General features: G+C 43.4%; 1 protein-coding gene across 1 annotated transcript in view; it reads left to right on the forward strand.

The window, feature by feature from the left end:
* Window positions 1-928: 928 nt before the first annotated feature.
* The window catches only part of LOC126184734 (PIN2/TERF1-interacting telomerase inhibitor 1-like), an 87160-nt gene continuing 62831 nt past the window's right edge, over window positions 929-25257 (forward strand). Inside the window, exon 1 of the mRNA XM_049927271.1 lies at window positions 929-1125. Within this exon, the coding sequence (XP_049783228.1) occupies window positions 1053-1125 (73 nt within the window). The 5' untranslated portion in view covers window positions 929-1052. The remainder of the gene's footprint in view (window positions 1126-25257) is intronic.

Raw genomic sequence — 25257 nt, forward strand, 5'->3', positions numbered from 1 at the left:
CGTAGGCACATGTGACAGTAAGGCTCCTAAAATAACAGTTTCAGCTTTGTTTTATTCTTGTAACTAGTCATGTGTATGAGAGGTCACTGGTAGTGTAAATATAACTATCCCCGTACCTAATTCTGTAACCATGGTGTAGATCCTCTCATCGTTCAGTGATTCCACAAATGAAAACAACGTTGTATTTTAATGGGATTTTATCTTAGGTCAAGAATACATTTAATCAGTGCGTGATTTGTGACACTATACACTGACATTCTGTACCAGTACCTTTGACAAAGAAAACTTAGAACCACAGATTTTGAGATGTGGTACGATAGAACTTTATTTTTTACCAGTACAGTTGATGTATTGGCACTTCTAAATTGCATAGAAAAGCGTTAAAATAACATTTTAAGAAGTCTAAATTTCAAAAATGCTGCTCTAGAAGGTCACAGTAAAGGAACCTCTTTTTTTCAGTCAGTGACCACAGCAAAAGACTTTTATCATTATTCTAAAATCAGAATACGGTAAAAATCAATTTCGGCAGTAGTGTGTACCTCGACAAGTCCATACTCTTAAGTTATCATAGACATACTTTTGGAAACATTGCGATACTGAATAATTTTTATACCATACAGTGGTTAATGGAAATAGCTGAAGGTTAGAATGAGATTCCTGCCAGAAGATTTAAGAAAAAACAAGCTATTCAAGAGATGCACTATCAATCGAACGAAAGCAGAATGAGCACATTACTGCCTGCAAGGACAGTTGCTGACACTATTGTGCGGTTGTGGGGACAACTACAAAAGGCCAGTGAGGTTAAACAGCTTTTAACTTTCCTGACTGTCGTGTGCCAGTAGTGTGTTTCCACAGCCAAATGATACGGCATGAGCGAGAGTGGGTATGCATGCAGAAGCGCTGGTTTGTCTTGAATGCTATGAACTTTGTACGTCGATAAACAGTTTGTTTTTTCAATTTCGTGTTGGTGGTGGCGTGTGGATGTTGTGAACGTAAGGGTTTAAAGAGATATCTTGTAAATATTAGCTTTTGACTTTTAAAACACCCTAATAATGTCTATGCTTGCGGAGAGGCGTACGAAAAAGAAGTGGAGTCTCAACCCTAATGGCAAAGACTGGAGTAACGGTGAGTTAATGGAGTTGAGTGACTGTATGGTTACTGTATGAGTGATCATAGAGTTTAACTTTGGCTCGTACTTTCGAAGAGGCACATCTAGCTTGTTCACATTAATATTAGATGTTAGTGAGGGTTGGGGTAACACATCTAAGCACTGGCATATTTAGGACCATGAACGACATGTATTACCTTATACATATCTAATAAATGTTTGATGTACATGAGATAACTGTTAAGTGTTATTTTTAATCTATACATTGTACAATAATTACGCTGGTCAACGAATTGAGACTGTTACGTTTCTAAGTGGATTGATTTATCTAATTTTGCGAGGTTGAATTCAGATGTGCAAGCAAATTTCTTTCATGTCATTTTGCCGAAATGCAAAGTACTGACTAAATCATTCACACACACGAAACATCAAAAAAATCATAATATTGTTAATGCATTGCGTAGTTTGTAAACTTATTTGGGAAAATGTTATGCAGATGCTTTTTCTCGTGGGTCATCCCATACCGAGTTGTAATGCTGGTAAAATTCCCTGTTCTTTTACTAATTGCCTTGTTAACTTAACAAGACGTTCTGACACATTAAATTCATCACAAACTTTTGCTCGACTCCAAGAATTCGGCAGTAAACTGATAAGTAAAACAACACTTTTTCTTCTTCACTGCAGTCTTCGATTAAAGTAATGTCTTTAGGATTCACTCCATACACGCTCACTTTTATAACATGCTTCATTAATAATAACACTAACATAACACTGAGACACCATTTTTCAACTGCTTAATTCAAGAACTTCTAGCTAAATAAGTGTGAGTAGACAATTGTTGGTGTCAGGGGGAAGACAACAATCAGACTTGTATAGGCTTGCAGATGCAATTGTTAGCCTGCTGAATCAATTAACACAGCATTGTTTGGACAAATAATCATTAGCTAGTGTAATGTGGTGTGTTACTTTATGCAGTGGGTATACTTTATTTGATTAGCCTACCAGATATCGCAGATGTTAAAAATGTATTTTTGTAATTTTTTCTCCATAACTTCCAATTGAATCCCACAGTTGAAATTTATACTCAAGTTTGATATCATAAAGGTCTATTAACTGTGAAATTTTCAGATTTTTATCTGGTCCCCCCCCCCCCCCCCCCTAACCAAGATATTTCAGCCCACAAAATGGAAAAATTAAAAAAATCTATTTTTTAAAATAGTGTATTTTTTAAATGTACGCTGCTCAGCATTGATACTGTATAAAAAGTAAGTATACTATACAGTGTAATAGCAGAAAAAGTATTAAAGCTAAGAAATTAATCTTTCTTTGGAAAACTACTGTTCAAAAATTGAGTTTTTTTTAATTTGTGGCTGATAACTTTGAACTATTACAAATATATTAAAGAATACATTCAGCTAAGTGATAGTGATGTTAATTTGTAGCCCAGAGTGTGTTGAAGTAAATGCAATTTATCTGAAAGGCTTAGGACAATCCACTACTGAATAATTGTAAAAAATGTAGATGCTTGGAAATACGAAAAAACACATGTGGCCTGGAACTAATATGGCCCCCATTTCAAAATAATAAACAATATTTTAAAAAAATACATTTTTGTGACTGCTAATGCTAAACATTGGGGTATTCACCCAGCAAATATAAAATTTTTCTGAGATGGTCAAGCAACCAACTATTTTTTTCTTGGACCACTTGGTATGGGTTGTGACCCTCTTGTGAAATGCCACAGAGTATCTCTAAATAAAAATATTCTTCATGATGTTAGGAAGAACTCCGTTGACAGCTGGTAAAATTGTTGTTTATTAAAACACGGCTGGTTTCGCGGCTTAAAGCCGCATCATCAGGTGCAACAATATTAAGAGACCATAGGCATACCAATCACCACTAGTCAAAATTTACTATTTAGAGAATATTGACAATACTATGGTGAGCGAATTGACGATATTCCCTGTGTAGTAAATTTTTACTATAGGCGATGGGTATGCCTATGATCTTTTAATGTTGTTACACCTGATGATGTGGCTTTAAGCCGTGAAACTGGCTGTTTTAATAAACAACAATTTTACCAGCTGTCAGTGGAGTTCTTCCTTACATCATGCCTTTCAACAGCTCCGGTTCCCCAGAATATACACATAAAATAGTTTATGGTAATCCTTGATCACCCAAGTGTTTCATTGGTGATGGTAGCAATATTCCATGGTAAGACTTTCTTGACCCTGTTAATCACTAACAACATCCAAATTTTGTGTGAAAAAACCTAGTTAGAAAATGGTGAACAATGTCTTTTTTTGCGAGTTTAGCATCAAATTATCATAAATGAACAATTTTCTGTTGTCCTATAGAGACAGTGGACACCTGTACTGCCCCCTAAAATCTGGGTGGTAGTGACAAACTGATCAGTCGCATAGCCTGAACTCTAGGTTTAAGAGTGATAGTTTGGTTGAGAGCTGACAGAGCCTGTGAATGTGAATGCAAAATAAATGTGTCAACGGCTAACCTGTAGCATAGTATGTAGTTAATGTTTGTGTTGGGGCAAGAGGAATGTTTGATATGAGTTATTGGCAGTGACCAGAGGCATAGGAAGCATGCGTCAGAATTAGTAAACAGTATGGTGACTATAACATGATGTTATTGATTTTGTCAAGCTACACAACAGTCTGTCACCACACTGAAAACTTAACGAGGCGTATGATTAAGTCTTCTCGGGTTATCAGCTGAGTCAGTACGTCATTCTGTGGCAACATTTCAACAAGTTTTCTGCTTGTCACCCTCGCCTGAAGATGAATATCCACAGGAATATTGGATGGCAGTTTTGTCCATTGTTGCTGCCCTTCTTGCAGACAGGTGTGATCTCTGCCTTTATCTGGCTATTGGCCACAGTTTTCTTGTTGAAGGGATCTATAGTTTATTAATGGTTAAAAGAGTGGCTAACGCAGCCACAAATTGGTATAGAATGTGATATAGATTCCAACAAGTCCTGGAACTTTGTTCATAAAGAATGATGGAAAAATGCAAGGGCCTTGTACTTACAAAAATTTTTCTCAATAAACACACCTTCATTCAGCTTGCCTTCACTAATATTGGGCAAAGATTCTTTCAAATAATTGAATGCTTCGCCCTGTGTTTATCAAGAGCCTTCGCAAAAATTAATCTTCAGCCATAGTTTAATATGAAGCAGGGGCCCAATTATTGGTTAATTCTTAACATTTTCCTTTCCTGGAAGATACTTTTATCTGATACCCCATTGCTTGATGTTGTAGTGGGCTTTGATCTCTCAGCTGTTCCACAAATACAGAAAACAATAGTATTTTGTTAAACCAACCTGTAAGTAGTGAAATGATTTTTGAATGACAGCAGTTCGCACACTCGTAATATTTATATTTGTTAACCCACAGTCAGAGGGCCGTGATTTCGTATGTTTTGTTCTTATTAAGTGAATGAACCAAATATTCTAATAGAATGTTAATTGCGCGCGCGCGCACACACACACACACACACACACACACACACACACACACACACACACACACATTGAATTTTTATTTTTAATGTATGCAGACAGATCACTGTGTCAAGACTTAAATGTTGAAATTCTTGTTATTTGACCTAAAGTCTTATAAATAAATAAAATATTAACTGACTGAAAATATAAATGTGTCATATAGTTTTAAATATCCCAAAGACCTTACACAATACCACACTGTAGGGGTACATTTTGATCCTGCATTCAGAAGTACGTATCAGTTGATATATCGCACAACAGATGCAGTATGATTGTTGACCAGAGGGAAATACAGAAGCGTCCGATCTTACCCGTCGGCTTTGACCCATGACGTCACAAATATGGCGGAAACAACCATAAACGACAATTCCAATATGGCGGATATAAAAACATCGCATACATATCATATACACAGGTTTCACAAAAAGCCTAATGACTCTAACGGGACAAGCGTGGGAAATTGGGGGTTTTTGGGTGGGGAGAAACTAAATATACACAAATGTAGCCACCGAACGCCATACAACACCACGCAAAACGACGAAAAAAATCGACATCACAAAACTGACCAAATACCAAAAAACACATTCTTATTCGCAATCAGACACTTCCCTTGACCTATATAGATCTACAGTAACTCCCGATCCCATAAATTGGGATCGAACACTTCCCTTGACCTATATAGCTCAACAGAACCTCCCGATCACATCCCCCAATACAAAACTCAAAAAACACCACAAACCATAGCAAACAAACATAGCTGTAGAAATTTGATCAGCTCTAACGGTGTCTCGCCCATCATCGCCCTCAACCGAGCACTATTCATGCGGTCTTTCATATCCATTCCTGAACAAAAAACCACAGCCGAATACACTCAATAACAAACTCACCCGACGTACAGCAATTATCATTACATTAACCATCACACAAAACCGTTAACTCACTAATACAAATTCCGCTTCAAAACCACGAACACAGCACTCACCACTGAGCAACAGCAAACTGGCCCCAACACACCAAACAAACGAAAACCATGAACACACCACCAGAGGGCACAACAAACACCAACACGACATCTACAAACACGCCACAATCACAAACCAAACTCCGCGCCGTAATGACGTCACACACCACAACACGCTTACGTCACGGGTCAAAGCCGACGAGTAAGATTGGAGGTTTCTGTTGACCCGACCAGAGCTGTTAGTAAATGGCTTGTTTGGCTGGAAATTGTATTAGGTTAAAACATTCCTTGTTAAGCGCGTGTGCAGCTTTTGATGAAAATTCCAAAGTTCAGATAGTACAGTTTGAGTCATTTACATTATACTCTGATTAAAATTACTTTGTTATCGATGTTTCAACAAGTTGAGTGTTAGGAGCTAGCCTCCATCCAGTTGTGCCCTCTATTGGGTGCCGCCACATGCTCACTGTGTTACCTGTTTTGTAGGTACCTGCAGTGCCTTGTGAAGCATGGCTGGCTGCATGCCAGCAGTACATATGCCCCCCACCACTGAAGTTTGTAAGTCACAAAGTAATTTTAATCAGAGTATAGAGTTTAATTATGACACATTCAGTACATGAAATAGTGACCTCTGGCTTTGATGTGGAAAGTCAGTTTTACAATTATCACTTTGTTAGTGAAAGCATTGCAATATATTGACCATTTGCATGATTCTCTTATGTTAATTTTTTCATTCCATCATGATTTCTGCTTAACTATGTTGGTCAGTCTCTCTCTCTCTCTCTCTCTCTCTCTCTCTCTCTCTCTATAGCACATATGATTTCAGTTTCTGTTTGAATTTATTATCTATTACATTGTTTACATTTGTCGGTGGGTGATAAAGCTGTTTATCTCAAATGTGCTAATAATGGCTTTATAGTAAGAGAAGTATTAGTTGTTTTATTCATTCATGGATCATTTTTACAAGGATATGATTGAACAGTGTACCACTAGCCTTCTTCATTATGAGATAACTGCTTTACATCAATATATAAACAATGCAACATTGTACACAAAGGATAAACCAAATGAGGCTGTACTACTCTAAGCAGACTGGCCTTGTATTCTGGAGGATGGGTGTTCTAATCTCCATTTGGCCACCCGCCATGGTGAACTACCTGTCCCATCCTTCTCAGGCTACACCAATACATAAGAATTATGATATTTTTTTCTGAAAATGTAATATCATGACATGTCAACAATCCGTGCAAAAGTGATCCATGAATAAGACTACCACTACTACAAGACACTGTTGCATACTGATGACAGGACTATAAACACATGAAATGCTGATTATATTGTTTGCAAGTATTTTGTGTGTTCCTACCTCTTCAACTGGGAACCAATATTCATTCCTAGAAATTTGTCTTGTTATGCACTCTGTAGAGTCATCATCTGCATTTAATTTATCATTGCCATTTTTCCTCTTTCAACTGAACTTCATGGTGTTTTACTTGTGTTCAGTGTAACTTTATTGCATATTGATCAAATCTAAACTTCCTCGAGGGGTTCATTTGCTTTCTCTGCTAAAGTCTAGATCAGAGCCAGCACCAATCACAGCTGTGTTTTTCTGTTGCTCATAAACTGGCAACACATCAGTTTTGCATAGCCAGTAAAATGATACTTTCACATAACCAGTGAGTGGCGAGAAGAGGTAAATAATTTCTAGTGCTGAAATAGAAACCATTCTCTTTTTCACTGTTGTAAAAAATATTTTATTGATTTTCAATGTGTGCATGTGCACACAGGTTTGAATGGTTTGATTCAAGATTTTGATGTTGAGCATAATGCTCAGAATATGTCACAAATTACAAGGTTGCGGCTAGGTTGGGGTCTAATGCCACAGCTTAATTTGATGCTCATTTCATTTGTAGAAATTGAATTTATGATCTTGGCTGTCACAAATAGTTGACTCTTACAATTTCCGAGTTTGTGGTATATTTACGTGACTGTTTCACAATATTCCTTTCTCTCTTACTTCAAAACGTGTTATCTGTCCACTGCTCTCTCATTGGCTGTGTAGAACCAGGGCTGACATACCCCTTTCATTCCCATCGCACCTAACAGCAAGTGCTGACAGCATTGCTGCATGAAACATGTAAGTATGCCACTGGCCCTGATCTGAGCTTTTACTCTTAAGGACTTTTCTTTCTTTTTTTCAGTTACTATGGTACATTTGGAAGATCCTGTTTAACCAAAAAAAATATTAATCTGTCTTTTTGTAATTGATTCAAGTCAAGTGAACCTACTGATAATGCGTGGCAGCTTTGTCCCATAACATAATGATGCTGAGGCATATGACACCATACATGCTCAAATAGAAAAAGAACAGAGCACTGACAATATCTCTTTCACTTTGATTGTAAGCTGACTGTGTTTTTTAGAATGTATGGAAATGGACCTGCAGTTTTCTGTGTGGTCTGCATTACCTTTTTTTAGCAGAGGAACAACTGTTGCCTGTTGGAAATACAGTGGGAAGTTTCCTGATGTGAATGACTCACTTATGTTTGTTAAGGGAGATTTTATGTCCTGTATGCATTGCTTCATTGCACAGGTTGATGCTTCGTGTAGGCATGCTGACCTATAATTTTTTTAAATGTTTATATGATTTCTGACTCAATGCCCTATGGATGGAATTAACATCATTGTCCTTAGTCCACAACAGATATTATATCTGTTTTTGAGAATTAGGCCTACGTGAAAATGTTTCTGCGATACTTGAAAAATGTTCATTCACAAAATTTGTTTGGTGCTTTGAATGACGTATCACTTTATTCCCAATCCTTATCTGTACATTGTTACACTTTTGTTTCTACATCCACATCTACATACATACTGCGCAAATCACCGTACGATGTGTGTTGGCTCAGGTTATCTTGTACAACTACCAGTCATTTCTGTACCTGTTCCACTCACAAATAGTAAGAGGGTAAAATGACAGTCCATATGCCTTTATATGAGCCCTAGTTTCTCTTATCTTTGTGCTCCTTACACAAAATGTACATTTTGTGGTGGTAAAATCAGTCTGCGGTCAGATACAAATGCTGGTTCTCTAAATTTTCCTAATAGTGTTCTGTGAAAAGAACATCAGCTTCCATTCAGGGGTCCACATTTGAGTTCACAAAGGCTCTTCATAACACTCACATGTTAATGAAACTGACTGGTAACTAATCTAGCAGCCCACCTCTGAATTGCTTTGATGTCTTCTTTTAAATGACCTTGTGGGGATCCCAAACACTTAGGCAGTGCTCAAGAATGGATCACACTAATGTTCTATATGCTGTCTCATTTGTAGATGAGCCACTCTTTCCTAAAATTCCAATAAACTGAAGTCAGATGTTCACCTTCCCTACTACTGTCCTTGTGCGATTGTTCCATTTCATATCACTTTGCATTCTTACACCTTGCTACAATAATAAATGTGACTCTGTGCAGCAGCATGCAGTTAATGCTGTATTTGAATATTATGGGATTGTTTTTCCTGCTCATATACATTAACTTACATTTTTCTACATTTAGAGCAAGCTGCCATTCATCACACCAACTAGAAATTTGGTGTAAGTCATTTTGTATCCTCCTCCTGTCACTTATAGAAGAAACCTTCCCATACACCATAACATCATCAGCAAACAGCTGCAGATTGCTGCTCACCCTGTCTGTCAGATCATGTGTATATGGAGAATGAGAGTGGTCCTATCACACTTCCCTGGAGCATTCCTGTGATGAACAGTTATTGTCAAGAACAACATACTGGTTTCTACTAATATGCTCAAGCCTTCGTTAACAGTTGGTAGTTGGGCAGCATGTCAAACGCTTTCCAGGAAACTGGGAATATGGAATCTATCTGTTGCCTTTTGTACGTTGTTTGTAGGATATCCTGTTGGAAAAGGACAAGGCTAAGTGATTTTTGTTTTGTTTTGTATGACCTGTATTTTCTTGGATTTTTGGCAAGACACTTACATTTTTGTACATTTAGAGCAAGCTGCCCTTCATCACACCAACTAGAAATTTGGTGCAAGTCATTTTGTATCCTTCTCCTGTCACTTATAGAGGAAACCTTCCCATACACCATAACATCATAAGGTATGACGGGGGAAGTTGTATGGTCCACGCATTGATCTTACAGGCACACAAATTTCTACTAACCTTTGCCTCTCGACATTTCCCTTTTTTGAACTGAGAGTGCAACAATCTCTGTTTCCTCAGCCTTTTCTGAATTTGATTGTTAAACTGCAGACGGTTCATTGTCTAAGTGGGACGCTAACAACTGCTTATCTGCTTTTTCTAGCAGAAATATTCTCCTTGCCTTCTTGATGGATTTATTAACCTTAGTAACCATTGAATTCTAATTGCTGTCTCTATACTGACACTGTCACTAAGGTCAGGCCTGTTTGTAGCTACAAGGTCTAAAATATTTCCATTGCATGTGGGCTGTCAAATTAGTTGTTCAAGATACTTTTCAAGACACTGTTCAAAACTACTTAACACAACTGCCTGTTTGTGCCACTTACAATGAATCCGTAGACATCTCTGTCTATACTTCGTAGGTTAAAGTCACCTCCAACTAATACTACATGATCTGGCTGTTTCCACACTACTGTGTATAGACTTCCTCTGAATGATTGTAAAAGTGTCATGGTGAGATCAGGTGACCAGTAAAGGTATCCGATAATTCACGTAGAACTTACAATCCAGATAATTTCATTGTCACAGTTTTCTCTCCCCTTTTATTGTTTTATCACATCCTAGACTACTTTCCTTTTGTTCTTTACACTGTGTATTATTTTGTCATTAGATGACATTTTTGGCAGAAGTCTGCATCCTTCTATAAATATTTTTGTAGGAAGAAATTTGAGAACTGTGGGTCGCTGTGACTCTGTTTCGTGGAAATTAGGTACGTAAGAGGGTAGGAGAATTTACTAATGCCTGCTGCTATCAATTTGTTTTTTGAGATGTAGCTAATGATGTTGGTCCTTTGGAAATGTATTTTCAAATTTCAGTTTAATTAATGGTGAGAACTTCTGAGAATTTCACATTCACATGTGCTTTGCTTTACATTTCACCCAAATTTTTGTTTGCTGGTTCCCTTTAAAAGGCTTGCATTTTGGGGTGTGATAAGTCTTCAGTATGCCTGTAACTTGGGGATTTTTTTCCATATCTGATTTTACTGTTATTATTTGGCATAAATGATCTGAGTGTGCAAGATCTTTTACACTTTTCCTAGCCCATAATTGTGGCCACACAGTATATTAATAATGCTGTCATTGTATTGTTTGGCCACAATAAGTTGATCCTTTGTGGTTGCTGTGAGGAATGGCAGGGGGGTATGTGATGCTCCCCACATTAGAACTGCTGAGGGAGAGGCAGTTCCACATCCTTTCTGCAGTGCTGGCAGTATTACCCGTGTTTTTTGCTTATAAAGTGGGGCTGAGTCATACGGAAATATTGGCAACATCCGTAGACAAATGAATATTTTCCAACTAGATCCATTTTTCTGTGCTACTGTCAGCACAGTCAAAAGGGTAAACTTTTCATAGCCAAATGGTAGTTGCCATTGGTTTTGATGTGTGATGTAATGAAACTGTTATGTGTGATGTCATATGTGGGCAGTAGAGATCAGAAATGTCTGTATACTCGCTTTAAACTCGCCAGCAGTTCCTATGATGTCATCTCCGAACTCGCCGTTTCCGTACACTTGGAGACTTAACTTGCCAGTCTCCATCGATGCCTATTTAATTGAAAACTCATCACATGTGCCTGTTGATGGGTACAAGTGGACTTTAGCAATGTAAAAAGGACAGAGAGTACTCTAGTTCGCATGAATAACTGATCACTCATGACAATGCTTCTACGTACATAATGGTTGGTTATGACGATTTTTATTTAGCAATATGACTGACTAGTGAGGATTCTTTTATTCATCCATCCATCCGTCCATACATACATATACAGGTTAGGTACAAACAGAGACTAGTAGAGGACAATGAAACAAGCAAATAATCTTAACAAATGTAGGTCAGGAAACCTGTGGTTTCCCCAGTACATTGTATTAAGATCGGGACACACACGGCCGGGCCGAGCGTCGGACGAGCGACAGCCGTGCTCCGGTCCGTTGCTGCAGGAGCCACACATGGCCGGGGCACGCGGTGATCTGTGTTTCTGTTTGTGAAAGCTGTAAACCATGTTCACTAATTTTCGTAATAGTGAATTAGGACTTATAGCACTTGCTTTAGACGAAGAGGAAAATTATGGATCCACAGTGCCTGGAAAACAAGACCAGTACAGGGAGAGTTCCGAACATTATTTTCTCATCTCATAGATGATGAGACTAAGTTTTATGAATATTATAGGATGACGCAGTACAGCTTTTGTGAACTTTTAAAGAAATTTGAACCGAGACTGAGAGAATAGGACACTTTCTGGAGAGTATCAGTTTCACCCAAAGAACGACTGGCTGTTTTTTTAAGGTAGGTTAAAGAAAAGTACACAGAACACAAATAAATATGAAGTTTTAAGGACAGCATTTTTATTTTATTACTTTAGTAATTGAAAGATAAATACATAAGTCAGTAAATAATACAGTTAAATTTCTACTACCCTAAGAAAAATAAATGAGGACTATTCAGTGAATTAGTTTCTGAAGCTGATGAGGATGCAGGGGAACTTGGAGGATGATCGCTTTGGTTATTTATGTACGAATTGTGGGAATCCCTTTGCAGATCCAAAAGCTGCTGTGTAGGTTCTGTTGACTCGTTTTCCACAGGTGAAGGATATGGTGTTGAAACAGATTTTGCTGAGGAATTGGAGGATGATGGAGTGAATTGATGGACTGATACGTCATTCATGAGTTGCTTCACCTCAGAGTCTTGTACAATTGAAAAAATCCTCTTTTAGCTTGATGACAAACTCTGTCTTTGTACTCGATATTCCTGTAGTTTTCACTTCCCTGATCGTAAAGAACAGGAAACTTATGAACTTCTTCTATTAGTCGTTCCACATCCATGTTTTGTACACAGAACAGTCTTGCGCAGTTCTACCGTCAGGCCGTGTCCGTCACGTGAAAAATTAAACACGGCGAATCCCGCCTGGCCCGGCCCCAGTCCGTGGACGTTCCCCGTGCACGGCCCGGTCAAGTGGGGCCCACTACATTTGTTTTATTGATGTATTTCGTTGTCCGGGTGACGGCCGATACTCTGACGTGTCTTGGCACGGCCACGGTCCGGGCATGTGTGTCCCAACCATTATGATTGAGCACATGGACACCTTATAGCAGAGTCCCCAAGGATCCAGTCTGCGGATATGCCCTTGATGACAAACACATTACAACAAGCTTACACAAGGCCATCTGGTCACCATTCATGTGAAGTAAATCTCCTCATCGATGTCCATACATGTTTAAAAATCCCAGGCATGCCAGGCGCGTTCCGAATGCATCGACAACTATCCATAGTGTATTCATCTACATCTGCATGGGTTCTCTGTAAATCACACTGAAGTGTCTGGCATTGGGTTCATCAAACCATCTTCACAATAATTCTCTATTATTCCACTCGTGAACAGGATGTGGAAATAATCAAAACCTCTATCTTTTTGTGCGAACTCTACTTATTTTTATTATGTGACCGGTTCTCTGTATGTAGGTTGGTCTCAACAAAATATTTTTGCATTTGGAGGAGAAAGTTGGTGATCGAAATTTCATGAGAAGGCTCTGCCACAATGAGAAATGCCTTTGTTTTATTGATGTCCACCTCAAATCCTGTAGCGTCCCCTATTTCTCAATAATACAAAACATACTGCACTTCTTCAAACTTTCTCAGTGTACCCTGTTAAAACTACCTGGTAAAGATCCCACACTGCACAGCAGTACACCAAGAGGACGGATGAGCTTATTGTAGGTAGTCTCTTTAGTAGAACTGTTGCATCTTGTAAGTGTTCTGCCAATAAAGCGCAGTCTTTGGTTCGCCTTCCAAAATTTTCTGTGTGTTCTTTCCTATTTAAGTTGTTGATAATTGTAATTCATAGGTGTTTAGCCAAATTTATGGTCTTTAGATTTGATTGATTTATCATGTAACCAAAGTTTAACAGATTCATTTTAGCACTCATGTGAATGACTTCACACTTTTCATTATTTAAGGTCAACTGCCAATTGTTGCACCATACAGATATCTTTTCTAAATCATTTTGCAATTTGTTTTGATCGTCTGATGACTTTACTAGATGATGAATGACAGAATCATCTGCAAGCAACCTAAGACAGCTGCTCAAATTATCTCCTAAATCATTTAAATACACTGATAAGTCAAAAAATTATGACCACCGCCCACTGCGAGGTTGGATGCCGCCTGGTGGTGTTTTGGGCACATGACATGGTAACGAAAGTATGTAAGCGGAGCAGACATGGACGGGAGATAACCCTAGAGAAGATATGGGCTACAAATGGGGAAATCCAATGAGATAAACAACTTTCGCAGAGGGAAGATTATTATTATGCAGATCCTGTGACCCCCCCCCCCCCCCCCCCCCAGGGGCCCTACAGCTCTTTGGCAGGTTTGTGCTTGGCTACCATGATGCCTCAGCTTTTGCGGAATCTTTTCCCTTCTGTGCTGCTTGTCTATACTCTTACTATTGTTTTTCCCCTCCCTTGGGGAACATGCCTGGGATGTTTTTGGGAATGTGTCCAGCACTTCCAGTAGCAGATATCAGAACAGTCTCTCCACTGATTTTTGTTCCTTTTTTTCTTTGTTCCTCTTCTCCTATCCTTCCTCTGCTTCGGCTTTTGAGGTTTTTCCTTTTCACGTACCCCGATACAGACCAGGCCCAGGGATGGGTGATTACCGCTGCTACCTTCCGAAATCACCGATTGGTCCCTCTGTCAGGTGGTCAGGTGGTGTGGCTTGAGATGTGAACAGTCACCTAAGGTGGATACACTCCCCCTCTGAGGCCCCCCACCCCATTGCAAGGAGCACATAGTCAGAGACACTGACAATCATGGGGGAGTTCCTCGGAATGAGCCAATCATTGCCGTCACAGTCAACATCTACTAAACTTAAATGGAATGAGGCTAAAGATTCAAAGACCCTCCCAGCTGCACCATGGTTCCTTGTGGTTTCATGTACTGAAGACAATCAGTTCTTTGCTACTATCAAACTGTTAATTATTCAGCAAGGTGTTGATGCAGCTGCTGGCCCTGTGAAATCCTGCTCTTGCTTACACAGTGGCACTTTGCTTTTGGAGATTACTTGTGATTGTCAAGCACAGCAACTGCTTCCCCCCAGGGGGTCCACAACTCTTTTGTGGATACGTGCGTAGCGAGCACGGGACCCCGAGCTAATGTGGCCTTCCTTCCTTTCCGGGCTGCATACCTTCCCTTTCCGCATCCTTCCCCATCCCGCATCTTCGCCCCTCCTCCCCTCACCTCTGGCTCTTTGCTTCCCTTTCTCCCCATCTGGGAGTATGGTTTGTGCCTACGTCCGGAGACGGACGCTCGAAACTGTTCCAACTTCCTTGCTTTCTACACTTGCAAGTCTTCGTCCTTCCTCTGTCCTTTTCTTTTCCTTTCCTCTTCTCTTTGCCCTTTTCTCTGCTGCGGCGTTTGAGACCCCTCTTCTTTCCTTTCCCTTTCTCTTTTCTCCTCCCTGTGCGTGTCTGAAGGTCGACCCACGCACTTCCATGCGTAGCCGGTGACGGGGTAACGCGTAATTCCCCGCCCCGGGTAGACAGATAGGACACGTACGTACCCCCTGGTAACGGCCAGGCCCAGGGAGGGGTGATTACCTGAGCTGATACCTTCAGAAAGTGCCGATTGGCCCCTCCGTCCGTTTGTCGGGAGGTGTGACCTGAGGTGTGAACAATCACCTAAGGCGGGAGTGTCCTCAGTGAGGGCCCCCACAAGGGAGGAGCGCGCCATCGGAGACGCTGGTAATCATGGGAGATTCTTCCGCAATGGTTTCCTCACCTTCCACTATGTCTGCTCACAAACGTAAGTTCACTGAGTCTCAGCCACAGACAGTTCTTCCATCGTTGCCACAGTTCCTTGGTGTTTCTCGGTCTGACGAAGGTCACGACTTCTCCACGGTCAACCCTTTCATTATTCAGAAAGGTGTCGACGCAATTGCAGGTCCTGTAAAGTCTTGTTCCAGATTACGGAATGGCACCCTGTTGTTAGAAACAGTCAGTGCCCTCCAGGCACAAAAATTGCTGCGTACTTCTCTGCTCCACACCTTCCCTGTCTGGGTGGAACCGCACCGTACCTTAAATTCCTCGCGTGGGGTCGTTTATATACGCTCCCTCGATGGATTGTCTGACGAAGAAATTCAGCGCTACCTGTCTGACCAGGGCGTAACGGCTGTTCATAGAGTTATGAAAAGGGTTGACACGAACATCATTCCAACCTGCACTGTCTTCTTGACATTTGACAAAGTTCAACTCCCATCGATAATCAAAGCAGGATATGAGATAATTTCCGTTCGCCCTTATATCCCAAACCCTACGCGTTGCCATCGGTGTCAGCGGTTCAATCACACCAGCCAGTCCTGTTCCAATCCGGCCAAATGTGTTACGTGTGGCAAGGATGCCCATGAGGGTGCTTGTCCACCTCCATCCCCTCGCTGCATCAACTGTATGGCTGACCACGCTGCTTCCTCTCGAGATTGCCCCGTTTTTAAGGACGAAAAGCTCATCCAGGAAATAAGAGTGAAGGAAAAGGTGTCGACCTTTGCTGCTCGAAAATTATTCGCCAGTCGCCAGCCCACCGTGCCTCAGACAGGAAAATACAGCACTGTCCTTGCTTCTCCTCGGCCAACAAAGGAGGCAGCCACGCAGACTTGCGACCTCACCTTTAGTGCCACGGTCGTCAGATCGGCCAGCGCAAAGATCGCCCGTTCAACCTCACCACTTTCGCCTGCCCACTCTATGGCTCACCCTTCATCGGGTTCTGCTAAATCTCGAGCCCAAAAGTCGGACACCAAGCCTTCCAAAAAAGAGCATACTCGTGAAGAGTTTTTACGTACCGCAACTTCCCAACCATCGGTTCCTCCTTCATCTAAACATCATACTTCTAAGAAGGCTACAAAGAAACCCAGTTCCTCTCCTTCTCCGCCAAGGCGTGTCCCATCTACAGCACCACCTGGCGGAAATCGCCCTCGGCCATCTTCTGTGTCGCCGAGGCGCACTGCTGATGGCCGGTCAACTGGCCGATCGCTGGTGGCAGGAGCTGCTCCTGACCAACCTATGGATCAGGATCTTCTGCCTTCGGCTGACTGCCATTCCATGCTGTCGGTCGCTAGCTCCGAGCAGTCTTTGAGTTGACAGCAACTTTTGTCACATTCCTCCATTTTCTGTTCACCCCATGTCCATTATCCGCTGGAATATCCGCGGCATTCGAGCCAATAGGGATGAATTGTCGATCCTCTTACGATCCTACTCGCCGGTCATCTTCTGTCTTCAGGAAACAAAGCTGCGTCCCCATGACTGCTTTGTTCTCCCTCATTTTCAGTCCGTCCGATATGATCTCCCCTCTGTTGAAGGCTCTCCAGCCCATGGAGGACTCATGATTCTTCTCCGTGATACTCTCCATTATCACCCAATCCCCTTAAACACTTCCTTCCAAGCTGTCGCCGTCCGTCTTTCCCTTTCCGGATACACGTTCTCTCTTTGTACTGTATACATTCCATCGTCCACACCAATGGCACGAGCTGATCTCCTTCATCTTCTTGGTCAGCTTCCACCCCCCTATTTGCTGGTTGGGGACTTCAATGCCCACCACCCGCTTTGGGGATCTCCACATCCTTGTCCACGTGGCTCACTATTGCTAGACGTCTTCCACCAAGCGGATCTAGTTTGCCTCAACACTGGGGTCCCCACATTTTTGTCTGCCTCCACGACAAATTTATCTCATTTGGACCTTGCGGTCGGTACTGTTCCGCTAGCTCGGCGCTTCGAATGGTTCGCCCTTGATGATACACACTCGAGTGACCACTTTCCATGTGTCCTCAGACTGCAGCAACTGCCATATATGCGCCCGCGACGCTGGAAGTTTGCCCAAGCTTTTTTCGTCTCTAGCGACATTCGATGACCGTCGCTTTCCCAGTGTCGACGATGAGGTCACACATATTACCAACGTTATTCTTACAGCTGCGGAACGTTCAATACCACGCACCTCCAAATTGCCCCGGCGCCCCCCAGTTCCTTGGTGGAACGAGGCATGCCGTGACGCACTACGTGAGCGGCGACGTGCTCTTCGCATTTTCCGTCACCATCCTACTTTGGCCAACTGTATCCGCTATAAGCAGCTCCGTGCGAGATGCCGTCGCGTCATCCGCGATAGCAAGAAGGCAAGCTGGAAATTCTTTATTAGCTCATTTAACACCTTCACTCCCTCCTCAGAAGTTTGGAGTCGGCTTCGACGGTTGTCAGGCGCGCCTAGTTTCTCCCCGGTCTCTGGGCTCACTGTTGCGCATGATACATTAGTGGACCCCGTCGCAATTTCTAACTCATTGGGTCAGCACTTTGCTGAGATTTCGAGCTCTTCCAATTACCCGCCAGCGTTTCTCTCGAAGAAACGTGCAGCGGAAGAGCGACCTCTTGCTTTCTCCTCTCCAAATCGCGAAAGCTACAATACTGTTTTCTCCATGCGGGAACTCCAACATGCACTCTCTTCTTCTCGCTCCTCCGCCCCAGGACCGGATGGTATCCACGTCCAAATGTTGCTGCATTTATCAACCCATAGTCTGCGTTACCTCCTTCGCCTTTATAATCGAATTTGGACCGACAGTACTTTTCCCCGACGATGGCGGGAAGCTGTCGTCGTTCCTGTTCCGAAACCTGGAAAGGACAAACATCTCCCCTCTAGCTATCGCCCCATTTCTCTCACGAGTAGTGTCTGTAAGGTTTTGGAGCGTATGGTGAATTACCGTTTAGCTTGGTGGCTGGAATCGCGCAGTCTTTTAACACCTGCCCAATGCGGATTCCGAAAGCATCGTTCTGCAGTTGACCATCTAGTTGCTCTCTCCACTTACATCATGAACAATTTTCTCCGGAAACGCCAAACAGTAGCAATATTTTTTGATCTGGAGAGAGCATACGATACCTGTTGGAGGACAGGTATCCTCCGCACACTGTTCTCTTGGAGCTTTCGAGGTCAGCTGCCCCTTTTTCTTCGCGAATTTATGGCAGAGCACACATTTAGGGTGCGGGTGAACACTACTCTCTCCCGTACTTTCTCCCAAGAAAACGGGGTACCCCAGGGCTCCGTGCTGAGTGTTGTACTGTTTGCCATTGCCATCAATCCAATTATGGATTGTCTCCTTCCTGATGTCTCGGGCTCCCTCTTTGTGGACGATTTTGCGATCTACTACAGCTCTCAACGGACAAGCCTTCTTGAACGACGTCTTCAAGGATGTCTCAATCGCCACCACTCTTGGAGCATTGAAACCGGCTTCCGTTTTTCTCCCAGTAAGACCGTTTGTGTTAATTTTTGGCGACTTGAGGAGTTTCTTCCACCCTCCTTACATCTAGGACCTGTCAACCTTCCGTTTTCAGACGTCGCTAAATTCTTGGGTCTTATGTTTGACAGAAAACTCTGCTGGTCCTCCCACATTTCGTATCTTTCGGCTCGCTGTCTATGATCCCTCAACACCCTCCGTGTCCTGAATGGTACCTCCTGGGGAGCGAACCGAGTGGTCCTTCTCCGCCTCTATCGCGCCTTAGTGCGCTCGAAATTGGACTATGGAAGCATAGTCTACTCCTCTGCTCGGCCGTCTATTCTTCGGCGTCTGCGCTTGCTCCATCTGGGGGGCGTCTCGGTGGCGTTCCTCTGGCTCCCGGGACACGTTGGTATCTGCGGAAATGAGGCGGCCGATATTGCAGCCAAGGCTGCAGTCTCTCTTCTTCGGCCAGCTATTCCATCGATTCCCGTCACCGATCTACGGAGCGTTTTATGTCGTCGTGTTGTTCATTTATGGCACGCGCACTGGTCGACACTTCCCCAAAATAAATTGCGGGACGTGAAAACTCTTCCTTGTGCTTGGACCTCTTCCTCCCGAACGCGTCATCGGGAGGAGGTAATTTTAACTAGACTTAGGATAGGGCACTGTCTTTTTAGCCATAGACATCTTTTAAGCGGCGATCCTCCCCCACTCTGTCCCCACTGCTCTCAGTTGTGGACGGTAAGACACCTTTTAATTGAGTGCCCCTATTTTACTCCGTTACGCGCCCGTCTACAGCTGTCGCCTGATATATCGTCAATTTTAGCAGATGACACGCGATCGGCCGATCGCGTTCTAGAGTTCATTCGTGCCAGTGAAATGACGTCAGTCATTTGAAGTTTTTTTGGGACAACCAACCCCCTTCTGTAGTGAATTTTTAAGCCTTCCTTCTGCTTTTAGTTTCTCCAGTTTTATGACTTTCGTTCCCATTGCTGCTAGTTTCCGTTTTCGGTTTTTTACTGTTTCCTAAGTCACAGTTCTACTTTTGATAGACTGGTGTTTCTGTCCAAGCTCAAAGTAGGCTATGAAGTTATCACAGTCCGACCATACATTCCAAGCCCGATGTGCTGCTACCAGTGTCTTTGTTACAAACAATTTTGAATGTCCTGTCGACACCCAGCCAAATGTGTAACTTATGGTAGGGATGCTCATGAGGGCGATTGTCACCTCCTCCTCCTCCCCACTGCATCAGTTGCAATCGCTACCATGCAGCTTTCTCCTGAGATTGTCCCATGTATATCAATGAGCGGGCCATCCAGGAGAGCTGGGTGAAGGAAAAAGTGCCTTACCCGGTCGATCGCAAGTTGTTGGCTGGTAGGAAAACCTGCGTTCTACCATCCAACACTTACCGTTCTTGCTACATCTTACTCCACCAAGGACATGGCTGTGCAGACATGCGACCTCAAATTCAGCACTGCGGTTGTAAAATCGCCCAGTGTCATGATCGCATCCCTGTCTCCTGCTCCAGGTATGCAACAAGCCACGAAACTTTCGCCCCACAGGGCGAAGTCACCTGCTACACAACTGGCAGGCCAGAGTGAAGGAAACAAAGACTTCTTATGTCCCTCCAGCCACCAAACATCTGAGTCTACCTCTGCCAATCGCAAACACTCCAAGAAACCAAACAAAGGCAAATGGTCATCTCCTTCGCCGACTCGGGTATCCTCTTTGACGGTGTCACCATGTGATACTCTTGCCCAGCCGACCACTGTGTTGCCATTGTGCACCACCAACAGTTTTTCTGCCCTGGACTCCAGAGACCAAGAGAAGGACAGTGCCAATACCTCTGTAGATCTCATGGAGCAGGGTCCTCCAGCCCCTATGCCCTGTAGTGGTGAGTCTTTGAAGGCTGGCATTCGCCACCCACCGAGGTGACAACCCTTCATTTTTTCCCTCCTCCCCTTTCCTCATCATGACTCTCCTCCAGTGGAACATTCACAGCCTTTGATCCAACAATCCAGCAAAGAGGACTTACTCTCGGAATTGCAGTGCTCGCTTGTTCTCTGCCTCCAGGAAACAAAATTACACCCGTACGACTGCTTTGATCTCTCTTGTTTCTTCCCGGCCTGCTTTGACTTTGTGCTCGAGGACGGCATTCCATCTCATGGGGGAGTCTTGCTGCTCATCCAGGATGACTTTCATAGTCAACCCATCTCCCTGACTCCAGCTTCAAGCTTTTGTAGTCCGCATTTTTCTTCCTCATCTGACCTTTTGCCTTTGTAACGTTTACATGCCTCTGTCATTTGGTGTCGCCAGGGTATACTTCCTCCAGCTTATTTGGCAACTTCCTCACCCCTTTCTTTTGCTCAGTGACTTTAAGCACACAATCCCCTTTGGGGCTCTCCCAGAACTTGTCAGAGAGGTACCCTCTTGGCTGACCTTCTCAATCAACTCAACCTCATCTGCCTTAACACAGGAGCACTCGTGTTCCTTTCAGACGCCATACATACCTATTCCCATTTGGACCTCTCCTTTTGCACTGCCCAGCTTTCCCATCATCTCGAGTGGTCCATTCTCCTTGACACGTACTTGAATGACCATTTCCCGTGTGCCATCAGTTTGCTGACGCCTACGCCATCTACATGCACAACCAAATGGCAGCTTTCTAAGGCTGACTGGAGGCTTTACTCCTCATTGGCGACCTTCAACGAACATTATTTGCTCAGTTGTGATGACCGGCTAGAATACCTTGCAAATGTTATCCTATCCACTGCAGAATGTTCCACTCCTTGCACTTCCTCTTTACCATGCCGTGTCCCAGTCCTTTGGTGGACTGAGGTGCGCCGTGATGCATTTCGCATGCAGAGACGTGCTGTCTGCATTTTTAACCATCATCCTATGGTGGCAAACTGCATTTGTTATAAACAGTTGTGTGCACGGTGTCTTCACATTCTTCGGGATAGCAAAAAAGGTAGCTGGATTTCCTTTTCTAGTTCTTTTAACAGTTTCACTCCCTCTTCCATTGTGTGGGCCAACCTCTGACAGCTGTCTGGGACCATGGTCCATTCCCCAATTTCCAGCCTGACAGTAGCAGGTGATGTCATAGTGGAGCCTATTGCTATCTCCAACACCTTGGGCCACTATTTTGTGGAGATTTCGAACTCCACCCGCTATCATCCTGCCTTCCTCCATCAGAAACGACTGGAGGAGCTTTGGGTGATACTCTCCTCGTCTCAGAATTGCGAGTGCTACAATGCCACCTTTACAGTGAGGGAGCTTGATCATGCTCCCACTTCATCCCGATCTTCCACCCTAGGGCTGGACAATGTTCACATTCAGATGTTGCAGCAGCTTACTCTGGCGGGCAAGCACTTCCTCCTTTGTACATACAATTGCATTTGGGCAGGTGGCATGTTTCTCACGTGCTTGTGTGAAGCCACTGTCATACCCATACCTAATCCTGGAAAGTACAAACACATTCCTTCTAGTTATCGCCACATTTCTTTCATCAGCTGTGTTTTCAAGGTGATGGAATGCATGATTCATGCCCGGCTGGTATGGTGGCTCGAGTCTCGCAATTTAGTAACCACTGCACAGTGTGGATTTCGAGTGTACTGTACTGCAGTTGTCCATCCCGTCACTTTGTCAATCCATGTACGAATAGTTTTCTGCAGAAATGCCAGACTAGCCATGTTTTCCGATTTGGAGAAAGCCTACGGCACCTGCTGGAGGACTGGTATCCTCCGTACTTGCCACATATGGGGCCTCCATGGCTTGCATGCTGTGTTTCCTTCAGGAATTTTCAAAAGACAGAGTTTTCAAGGTACGTGTGGGTTCTACCTTGTCAGACACATATATACAGGAAAACAGTGTGCCTCAGGGTTCCGTGCAGAGCATCATTATCTTTTCTATCGCCATTAACCCTATTATGGCCTGTCTCCTGCCCGGCTACTCAGAGTCCCTTATCGTTGACGATTTTGCTATCTATTGCAACTCTCCACAGACTTGCCTCCTTGAGTGGCATCTTCAGCATTGTCTTGATCGTCTTTACTTGTGGAGCATTGACAATGTCTTTCACTTTCCCACTGACAGAATCGTTTGTATGAATTTCTGGTGGCACAATTAGTTTCTTCCACTGTCTTTACATCTTTGGCCTGTTGCTCTTCAGTTCACTGACACGACATTCCTGCGAGTCTTGCTCGATAGGAAACATTCTTGGTCATACTACGTGTCTTACCTGGCTGCCCGCTGTATACAGTCCCTCAGTGCCCTATGTCTCCTTAGTGGTGCTTCCTAGGGAGCGGATCGGACCACCCCCTCCATTTCTAACCGTCGCTTGTCCGTTCGAAACTAGACTACGTTTATGCATCTGCTTATCCATCCCTCTTACGCCGTCTCAATACTATCCACTATTGTGGCATCCGTTTGGCCACTGGCACCTTTACACTAGCCTGGTTGAGAATTTGTTTGCAGAAGCTACTGAACTACTACTGTCATACTGCCGTGACTTTCTCCTCAGCCAATATGCGTGCTGTTTGTCTGCCACGCCTGGTCACCCATACTATGCCTCCTTTGACGACTCCTTTGATGACCAGTATGGGGCGTGTTCCTCTTCTCTTGTTACCTCCTGGAGTTCGCTTTCAGCTCTTGCTCTGGGAGCTTAACTTCATGCTACCTGCTCCCTCCATGATGGGTGTGAACCCTTCATCACATTGGTTTTGTGCTGCGGCCAGTGTTCACCTCGGTCTTCATTCACTTCCTAAGGACAAAACTCCAGCCTCAGCCAGTTTCACGACCTTCGCACGAAACTTTGAAATAGTACCTTTATGTACACTGATGGATCTCGCACTGACCGTGGTGTTGATTGTGCCTTTGTCATTGGCACCGACATTTTTCAGTATCAGTTTTCGGAACACTGCTCAGTATTTACAGCAGAGCTCTTCACCCCGTATCAGGCCATGCAGTACATCTGGCAACACAGGCTTTTCAGTTGCATCATCTGCTCCCACTCTCTGTGCCCTTCAGGGCCTCTGTGTGCTGTAAACTGTCCATCCCTTAGTGCAACGGATCCAGGAACACTGTCATTTGCTCGCTCTTGGTGGAGCCACTGCGATGTTTATGTGGCTTCCTGGTCATGTCAGTCTGACAGGAAATGAGGTCACTGACACTGCTGAGAAGGCTGCAGTCCTCATAACTTGGTCCGCTAGCTCTTCCATTCTGTCTGATAGTCTCTGTGTTGCCATCTGTCAGCAGGTGGTGTCATTTTGGCACTGCCACTGGTCTTCCCTTCATGGGAACGAGCTTCAGGGAATTAAACCTCTCCCAGTGGCTTGGATGACCACCTCTCGGCCCTCTCACCGCTAGGAGATCATTTTAGCTAGGTTGCGTATTGGGCTCTGTCTTTTTAGCCATTGCCTTTTGTTAAGTGGTGATCCCCCACCAATTTGTGCTCATTGCCCTCAACCTTTAACGGTTTGCTATTTCCTGACGGAATACCCTGTTTTTAACCAGGTACATTCTCATTTGTGTTTGCCATCTGAGGTATCGGTCGTTTTAGCAAACGATGTGTGGGCTGTAGATAGCATTCTACTTTTTATCCGTCTTAGTCATATGACGAAGGGCATTTAACATTTAGTTCAGGACCTCTGTTTCTTTATGGCATATTTTATGGGCCTTTCTGCAAGTCTCTGTTTTAGCTGTCTTTCCTTCCGTCAATTGGGCTTAATGTGTAGCCATTTTTAACTTCCTTTGTGTTCTACAGTTCTGGCATGGGCGTGTATGACCCTACTTGTTTTTGCGCCCTAAAAACAAAAACAGAGCCTGTGAATGAGTATCTTGAAAATGCCAAAGCTGGTCGAATGTTCATATACTATTGTCCCTCCAATGGTTCAAATGGTTCTAAGCACCATGGGACTTAACATCTGAAGTCATCAGTCCCTTAGACTTAGAACTACTTAAACCTAACTAACCTAAGGGCATCACACACATCCATACCCGAGGCAGGATTCGAACCTGCGACTGTAGCAGCAACTCGTTTCCGGACTGAAGCGCCTAGAACCACTCGGCCACAGTGGCCGGCCCCTCCGATGATCTTTGTGTCTGTGAAAGGGGTAGGAGGACAGTGAAACTACCACTAGGCAATAAATTGTTGGATGTCCATAACTCTTCACAGAATATGGGGTTTTGAGGCTTGACTGCTCTGTAAAGTAGG

The sequence above is a fragment of the Schistocerca cancellata genome, chromosome 4 (assembly GCF_023864275.1).
Source record: "Schistocerca cancellata isolate TAMUIC-IGC-003103 chromosome 4, iqSchCanc2.1, whole genome shotgun sequence".
Classification (NCBI taxonomy): Eukaryota; Metazoa; Arthropoda; class Insecta; order Orthoptera; family Acrididae; genus Schistocerca; species Schistocerca cancellata.